This window comes from Salpingoeca rosetta (genome assembly GCF_000188695.1).
Source record: "Salpingoeca rosetta unplaced genomic scaffold supercont1.19, whole genome shotgun sequence".
In the NCBI taxonomy this organism is placed as follows: Eukaryota; class Choanoflagellata; order Craspedida; family Salpingoecidae; genus Salpingoeca; species Salpingoeca rosetta.
Genome location: NW_004754915.1, coordinates 163,016 through 171,393, shown reverse-complemented (window position 1 = coordinate 171,393; position 8,378 = coordinate 163,016). Strand labels below are relative to the sequence as shown.

The following is an 8,378-nucleotide window of genomic DNA, read 5'->3' as shown; positions in this document are numbered from 1 at the left end:
CCACCACCACCACCACCCACACACACACACACACACACACACACACACACACACACACACACACACACACACACACACACACACACACACACACACACACACACACACACACACACACACACCACAGGCGGGGCACGATGCCATGCGAAGGCGGTTCTTGCCCTCTGATCGCCTGGGCGACTTTCAGATCACATACACCGGGTTTGAGCACGCGCAGCTGGAGAGCAGCGCGTACGATCTCGTGTTTACCTCCCCGCCCTTTTTCGACTTTGAGGTGTACACGCAGCTGCCCGGCCAGTCCGTGAACACGTACCGCGGGTTTGTGAGCTGGCTGGTGGACTTTTTGCTTGCAAGCATTCGGCGAGCATGGGCGGCGCTGCGGCCGGGCGGGCACTGCGTCATCCACATCACCGACGTCTACAAGACGCGCGTTTGCGAGCCCATGTGCCTGCTCGTGCTGGCCACGCTCGAGTGCGTGCAATATGAAGGCGTGCTGTGCTCGCTCGGCGGCATGGGCAGGCCCCGCCCCTTGTGGGTGTTCCGCAAGCTGGACGCAACGGACACCGCCACGAAATCGCACGCGTGGCACGAGCTGCAGCGGCTGCACCGTGACCTGTACCAATACTGGAACTCCAAGGCGCCACGCCAGCAGCAGCACCATCGCCAGCGGGGCGCTGTGCCCTCGTCATCATCGTCATCGTCGTCGTCAGCAGCACAGGCGGCGACACGGCGACAGGCAGCAGAAGCAAGTCTTGGCCCCGCAAACCCATCGAAGCGGGGGAATTTCAGCTAGCTAGCCAGCTAGCTTCTTCGTTTCTCCCTGTTATTTGCAAACTTGTTACACTGGGACTGCTTGCACCATCACCTTGCCTTGCCTTGCTTGCCCATGGGAAAGGGAGAATAAAGACACGACATGACGCTTCTCACAACAGTGTGTGTGTGTGTGTGCGCGCGCGCGTTTGCTGGAATCGACCGTGCAATCTGTTTGCGACAGTATGCAAAGAAGTGAACAAGTGGGCACTGTCATATCACTTGAATCTGGATCCCCTTTGGCCACGCCATGCGCCTTGCATGATCTCCGCGATGCTTGCGTGGTACCTGCTCCCCTTCTTCTCCTTTTTTTGCACGACTGTGAATTGACGGGATGTGGCCACGTGGTCGTATGCTGGTTGATGTTACATTAACACCGAGCTTGTTTCCTTTGTTCTGTGCGAGCCGTTGAGGGAACAAACACTCAATCGCATCGATCTGCTTCTGTGTGGTATGACGTGGACTATGGAATGTTTGAAGGTTTGATTCCTAGATTCGATGCAGTGCTTGTGCACGCGCCGGGACGAGGGCTGCGCGTCACCTGTACATGCTGCTACACGCCACCTGCTCACATGCAGCGTAATCAAGGTCTCAATCAGTACAACTATGATTGTGTCGACACGCAGCACCCGAGAGAGCCAGCAACAACCTGCCCATTGTCGACACTACTCAAAGCATGCCAGCACACCGATCCCAGTCCATACCATTCCAGAACACAATCTCTGCTCCGTGCTCTCACAGCAACTGACAACTGTGGCGCCACGATCCACCACCTTCCTTTCGGAACACTATTTGTTGCCCCGATGTACATGTATACCTTGACGTTGACGCGCCCCGCCGTTGGCTCGACGTTTGGATGCATTGTGCAGTACAGCCGCCGTGGTGTGGTGACGACTGCGCCCCCAAGCACCAACCGCAGCAGCCCTGGGCAAGCAGGGAACAAGCAATTAGAGCAATTCGCAAACAACGGGCCACAGACAGAAAGGCCGCATCTTTCAGCAACCAATCAGAGACACCCGGACCACCAAGACCATGAGCTGCGCGTGTTGTCTTGGAACATCAACGCCCCGTCCAAGTCTCGCCAACGGCTGCCAAAGGACTACGACACCTTGCAGGGCCAGGTGACGACGCTGCGCTCTGACGTGGTGATGCTGCAGGAGGTGGTGGAGCGCCAGCTTGCCGACCTTGTGAAGGTGATGCAGGATGCCGGCTTCAGCCGGTGCGGAGGCGTGCCGCTTGTCTACAGCGGGGACAGCATCGCGCCTTCAGTTCCGCCCCACTTCACGCTGACATTTGTCCGCAAGAAGCGACTTCAGCTCGTGGCGCACAAGCGAGCGCCGTTCACCAATAGCCGCAAGGCGCGAGACCTGAACACGTGCACGGTGCGGTGCAAGCGTACGGGCAAAGAAGTGTGGCTTGGAAACGTGCACTTGGAGACGTACCGGAAGTATGCCGGGCGCCGCTGCCTGCAGTTTCTGCAGTCCCTGCAGGCACTGAGCCGGCATGACCTGGGTATCCTCGCAGGCGACATGAACCTGCGCGAGGCGGAGGCCCAGCGAGTCTTGCAGCAGTGTCGTGGCGCGGCGCCGTACACCAGCATTGGTGATGCGTGGGAGATGGTTGGCAGCCCGAAGGAGCAAGAGTTCACCTGGGATCTGCAACTGAACACGAGCTGGAGCCACTTTCCCAACAACCCGCGCATCCGCTTCGATCGCTGCTATGTCAAGGGCCTGCGAGCACGGTCGTTTGAGCTCGTCGGCACGCGTGCCCTCACCCACTTTGGCCACTTCAGCGACCACTTTGGCATCTGCACCCATTTGCAGCTACCGAGCGACAACGACGAGGAGGAACAAGGGGAGGAAGAGCAAGAGGGCGCTGTTTTTGCTGCCTAAGGCTTCGACTTGTTTGCTTTGCTTGCTTTTTTTGCTTTTACAGGTTGACATTGCAGGCTGCTGCTGCTTGAAACTAAACGCGTTTAGGTCCATCAATGCGATGATGACGTCAGAACAATGGGAAAAAGACACACATCACATCAGTAGATCAGTCAACGAACACACACATACACACACACACACACACACACACTCTCTCTCTCTCTCTCTCTCTCTCTCTCTCTCTCTCTCTCGCTCTCACACGCCTTAACAGCTGGGCATTGTTCGAGGTACACAGGTGAAGTATAGCTGATTGTTCATCATGGCATGCACTGCACAAACTCCAGCAGCAGCAGCGACATGGCTCATTTTCACAACAACAACACACCAGCAGATACTGCTTCTCACTCACTCATCACAGTGTCACTCATATCCCAAGCGCATAACTAGACAGACACAAGGACACACACACACACACACGCACGCACGCACGCACACGCACGCACGCACGCACGCACAAGCAAGTCCCCAATCACGATCGCATGATGGTGTCGATCAAACCTTTGCTCGTGCAGCTCACACGAAGCCTAGCGCAGATGCCGCGGTGCAGCGCTTGGTGCCCCTGCGCACCCTCACACCCGCTTCTTTGTTGCCGTCCTTTGCAGCCCCTGCTCAGCAGCAGCAGCAGAAGTCGTGCCGCATCAAAGACCGTCGCCCACAAGCACAGGGACCAGGAAACCCGAGCTCAGCTGCTGCAGCTGTCGGCTGGCTGAAGTTGCTCCGCTTTGCGTTTGCTCAGCCTGCGCGCCTGTTCTGGACCATCCCACCCTCTCCTTCGCCTGCAACAGAAACAAGGCCCGTGCAGCGGGACTTCCTGCGGCTTGTGTCATGGAACATCAACGGGTTCACACCGCATGATGAGCTCCTACCCGGACGGCTGGCGAAGATGCAAGAGGAGCTCTCCGGCCTGGACGCGGACGTGGTGCTGCTCCAAGAGGCTGAACGGCAGAACCTGCAGTTGCTCCACACCCTGATGGAGGAGATTGGCTTCGTGCCCTGTGATGCGCCCCCGCTCGCAACCCTGTCGCCCAAGCACTGCGTGCCTGAGCACTTCACTGCCACGTTTATGCGGGAGTCCCGGTTCGAGCTCCTGGCCCAAGAGCGCATGCCCTTTCAGAGTAGCCAGCGGGGTCGCGACCTCAACACGTGCATCTTGCGTTGCACAGCGACCGGCAACAAGGTGTGGGTTGGCAACGTCCACTTTGAGAGCATGGGCACAGCCTCGGAGGCCCGATGCGAGCAGTTTGCAGAATCGCTGGTGGAGATGTCACAGCATGAGCACAGCGTGTTGGCTGGCGACACAAATCTGCGCGACGAGGAAGGGGACGACGGCTGCAGCGCCTTCAACAAGCAGATGTTGCCTGGCTCACGCAGCATTGTTCAGGACGCGTGGGAGCTGAGCGGCAGCCCACGACAGTACCGGTTCACGTGGGACACGCTTCTCAACGACCGCGTTGACACGACGTCCTGGGGTGGCCGCCCTCGCGCCAGGTTTGACCGCTGCTTCGTCAAGGGGCTTACGGCAAGCGACTTCCGACTCATCGGCACGCACAAGTCTCCAGATGTGCTCGTTGGGCTTGTCAGCGACCACTTTGGAATCTGCGTCGATCTCCACTGGGCAAAAGGCAAGGCAGAGTGTGAGTGAGTTGAGGAAGGTGAAGCAGAAGGATCCACTGAAACTGAAACCGGGGTGCTCGGGCGTGGGATGGAGGTTTTGCTTTCGTGATGAAGAGTGACAACGAATCGGGACGTGTTCTTGTGTCATGCTGTTGTGCTCGTGTGCTTGCTTCTGTGGTCGGAAAGGGAACAAGTAAAGCACGAAAGGGATGAACGCTCTGAAAGCTTGAAGGCTGCGACACTTGAGGACTTGAGGAAGGACAAGTGTGCTAAGTGTGATGTCTTCGTGGGCTTGGATAAGCTTGGATAAGCTTGGATAGGCTTGGATGGCTTGGATGGTACAGACAGACAGACAGACAGACACACACACACACACAGAGCGCACACAGCACACACAGCACACACAGCACACACAGCACACACAGCTCACACAGCTCACAGCTCACACAGCACACACACACACACGTTTGAACTTTGCGCGGCCGGCTTGTTTGGATTGTGGAATATTCATCAATGTGGGCGTCAATTATCGAGCCTTGTTGCTGAGCGAAAGAGAAGAACAAGCAAGAAGAAGAAGAGATTGGTTGAACCTTGTTGTGGTTGTTGTTGTTGCTGTTGCTGTTGCTGTTCCACCCCCTCCTCCTCCCTTCCTCCCCCCTCCTTCCCCTCCTCCCCTCCACGCCAGGCACAGTTCCACACGCTGCGAGAGGATGGGCGATGCACAGGCGCCCAAGGCGAGGCGCCGTAGCTCACTGGCGACGCTGATTGATGGGCTGCAGACGGAGTTTGACCACGTTCGCTTCGCGCTCGCCTCGGATGCCGCCGGGCTATCGGAGGACGGCGCTGCAGAGAACAACAGCAAGGCACGTCGCCGTCGCTCGTCCGCGTCTGCAAGCGGAGACAACAAGCACACATGGACCCTCTTTCCCATGAACAGGAATCTGTTCAAGGGCATCCCCTTGTCCAGCTTGAGCGATGCTGCGGGCAAGTCAGATCTGGACGCCAGCTTCAAGACAGCCGCCACCAACCGGTTCCTGGACATCCTGCCGTACGACAAGACGCGCGTGCGCCTGCCCGTGTACAAAGGTCAGCCGCTCAGCACGTACATCAACGCCAGCTACATTCATGGCCCAGACGGGCGCGAGCGAGCGTACATCGCCGCAATGGCCCCAAAGAACACAACGGTGCAGTCGTTCTGGCGCATGATCTGGCAGGACCGCGTCAGCATCATCGTCATGCTGTGCAAGCAGCAGGAAGGAGGGAAGGAGCAGTGCGCGCAGTACTGGGGCCTCAAGACAGGCAACAAGGTCAAGGTCGCCGACATGCTCATCACCACGACGCGTGTTGTGCACGACGACAAGAAGGGCATCACCCGCACCGTCCTCAACATCAACCACCCGAGCGGCGAACAAAGAACCATTCAGCATTTCTGGTACCAGGCCTGGGTAAGCCGCGCCTGCTCCCTGTGTGTGGGTGTAAGGGGGGGGGGCGAGGAAGAGAGGGGGGCGGGGTGGAGGGCTGAGAGAAAGGGGAGGGGGAAGGCCGCAAACGCCATACGGAGCCAGTGCCCAGTGCGTGTGTCTGGCTATTGCGTCTGGCTGTAACTGTCTGCTGTCGCGCTCGCTTGAACGCACTGCTTGTATCTTTCCGTCTTGACCGAGAAGCTCACCTGCACAACCTCATGCGTCTAACAACTTCTTGCAACGCCCAGTCTCCTGAAAATGCAATCCCAATGACAGTGGATCAGCAGCGGGTTGACCCGACCAAACTCCTTGCCCTCGTCAACCACGTCAACCTGTGAGCTTGGCCGTTTTCCCAACACACACACATATGCAGACACCCGTTGTTCTACCCTGCCCTCTTTTTTGGATGCCGCTGCCCGTACTGCTGTCTCTTCTCTCGTGTGTGCAGTGTTCCGCCACCGACGCCTCTGCCTCACACGCACGCAACTGGTCCAACTGCCGTCCCGCACGCATCAAACACCGCCTGTCCAGCTATGAGAAGCAGCATGGCGTGGGCGGGCCAATCCTGGTGCACTGCACGGCTGGTGTTGGCCGAACAGGCTGCTTCATCGCCGTCGACCACATCTGCAAGCTGCTCGAGGCAAACCAGCGGGTAATGGCAATGATGCTAGGGCTGTGCGTGTGTGTGCTTGTGTGTGTTTGTGTGTGTTTGTGTGTGTTTGTGTGTGTTTGTGTGTGTGCGTGCGTGCGTGTGTGTGCATACTTGTGCTTGCGCATGCACGTACGTGCGTACGTGTGTGTGTTTGTGTGTGCAAGTATGCGCGAGTCTGGTTTCCATGCAAGTGTGTATGCACGCGTGTCTGACTCACCGCACTCCATTCCTCATCATTTCCAAGCCTCTCACATCAACTCCCACCCACTCCCACCCTTTATATTCTCGTTCGTCCAGGCGAACACGTTGAAGGTGGTGGAGGCGCTGCGGCGGGACCGCGTTGCCATGGTGCCCACCGTCAAGCAGTATGAGTTCGTGCAGGTGGCAGCCATCGTCTTTGCAAAGCTCGTTGGCGCGCAGATTAAGCTCAACGACACAGCGGCCGACAGCCCGACCACTCTCGATCCAGACGGTTGGTTGGTTGCCGGAGTGTGTGTCATTGTGTGTGTGTGTGTGTGTCGCGCTGTGTGTGTCGCGCTGTGTGTGTGTGTGTGTCGCGCTGTGTGTGTCGCGCTGTGTGTGTCGCCGTGTGTGTTTGTGTGCGTGTTGCTCTGTCGTTGCGCATTGGTGCGTGCACGTGTGGAAACATGGTATGTGTAGGTATGCGATTGTGAAATGGATGTGCTGACATGACTGCTTCTGTCAATCTAGTTTCTCCATAACCTTTCATGTTTCACCACAATCACAATCTCTCTCATCCCACCACCCATGTACACCTTGCAGTGCTTGCAGCGAACCGCCAGGAGTTGGTGTCACAGCTTCGACCTGAGGCCGCGTTTGCACCACCACCATCTGCACAGAGCCCCTTCTCACGGAAGGCGTTTGCAAGCATGACAGCAATGCCCCGGCCCAGCATGTCGGCAACACAGGCGATGGCAGCCGTAGCGGAGGAGCCCGCGCTCTCAACGGATCGCCACGAGCAAAAGGGCGGAAGCGTGCAGTCGTCTGCCGCAACGTCGGCAACAGCATCGACCACAACCACGGCGAGCAGGCGTGGTGACAGCACGCGCAGCGACAGCAAGTCGGGTGGACGCGGCAGCAAGAAGAAGAGGAAGAAGCAGAGCAGCAAGAAGGAGAAGAAGGAGAAGAAGGAGAAGAAGGAGAAGGAGCAAAGGCGGTCACGAAGAGGAAGTGAACAGACAACCGAGCAACCCGCTGCTGCCGCTGCCGCTGTGATTGACGACAACCTTGACGACAACGTGGTACGGTTTCCCGATGATGCGATACGGCTTGTTGTCTGATGGCTCAGAGGTGGCTATACATCGACACCACATCGCATGCAATCACAAATAATGTACACCGTGTTGCTGACACACTCTTCATGTTTCCTGTTCGCGCTCAAAACACACACACACACACACACACACTGCAATGCAGGTGCTGCGGGAGGATGGGCGCGACATTGCGGCCGAGCAGAGCAAGTGGAGCCAGGAGAAGGAGTTGTTTGAGCTTGAACGCCGGCTGCAGCAGGTCACGCGGGATCTGACGGCACTGGAGACGCAGCGCACGGAGCTTGAGATGCTGCTGAAGACGAGGGAAAAGGCTGTCAAGGAGCAGGAAGAGACGGTCGACAGCACCAAGACCGCATACAAGGACGCGCAGCAGCTTGGTGAGTGGCAGCAGGGGTGACGGAGTCTGCGGGGGGGGGGGGGATGGCGTGGTGGGTCACAGTTTTGTGGTTTGCGTGTGTGTATTAGATGCGTGTGGTGTGAGAAACCATAACACTTGTACATGTGCATGCATTCATTTATGCCTCTTGTTGCACATGATACAACACACACACACACACACACACACACACACACACACACACACACACACACACACACACACACACACGACGAC

The 8,378-nt window shown here is 57.6% G+C and overlaps 3 protein-coding genes across 3 annotated transcripts in view; all 3 read left to right on the top strand.

The window, feature by feature from the left end:
- The window catches only part of PTSG_07789 (uncharacterized protein), a 3,724-nt gene extending 2,805 nt beyond the window's left edge, over positions 1-919 (top strand). Inside the window, exon 3 of the mRNA XM_004991534.1 lies at positions 128-919. Coding sequence (XP_004991591.1) covers positions 128-793 — 666 coding nt within the window. The 3' untranslated portion in view covers positions 794-919. The remainder of the gene's footprint in view (positions 1-127) is intronic.
- Positions 920-1,394: 475 nt separating this feature from the next.
- PTSG_07788 (uncharacterized protein) lies at positions 1,395-4,386 on the top strand (the record flags this gene model as incomplete). The annotated part of the gene is made up of 3 exons (XM_004991533.1): positions 1,395-2,687; positions 2,956-2,971; positions 3,347-4,386. The coding sequence occupies exons 1-3, from the start codon at positions 1,614-1,616 to the stop codon at positions 4,384-4,386; spliced, it is 2,130 nt and encodes a 709-aa protein (XP_004991590.1). The 5' UTR covers positions 1,395-1,613.
- Positions 4,387-4,895: 509 nt separating this feature from the next.
- The window catches only part of PTSG_07787 (tyrosine phosphatase receptor type C), a 4,288-nt gene continuing 805 nt past the window's right edge, over positions 4,896-8,378 (top strand). Inside the window, exons 1-6 of the mRNA XM_004991532.1 lie at positions 4,896-5,803; positions 6,070-6,155; positions 6,353-6,473; positions 6,771-6,945; positions 7,257-7,735; positions 7,911-8,158. Coding sequence (XP_004991589.1) covers positions 5,069-5,803; positions 6,070-6,155; positions 6,353-6,473; positions 6,771-6,945; positions 7,257-7,735; positions 7,911-8,158 — 1,844 coding nt within the window. The 5' untranslated portion in view covers positions 4,896-5,068. The remainder of the gene's footprint in view (positions 5,804-6,069; positions 6,156-6,352; positions 6,474-6,770; positions 6,946-7,256; positions 7,736-7,910; positions 8,159-8,378) is intronic.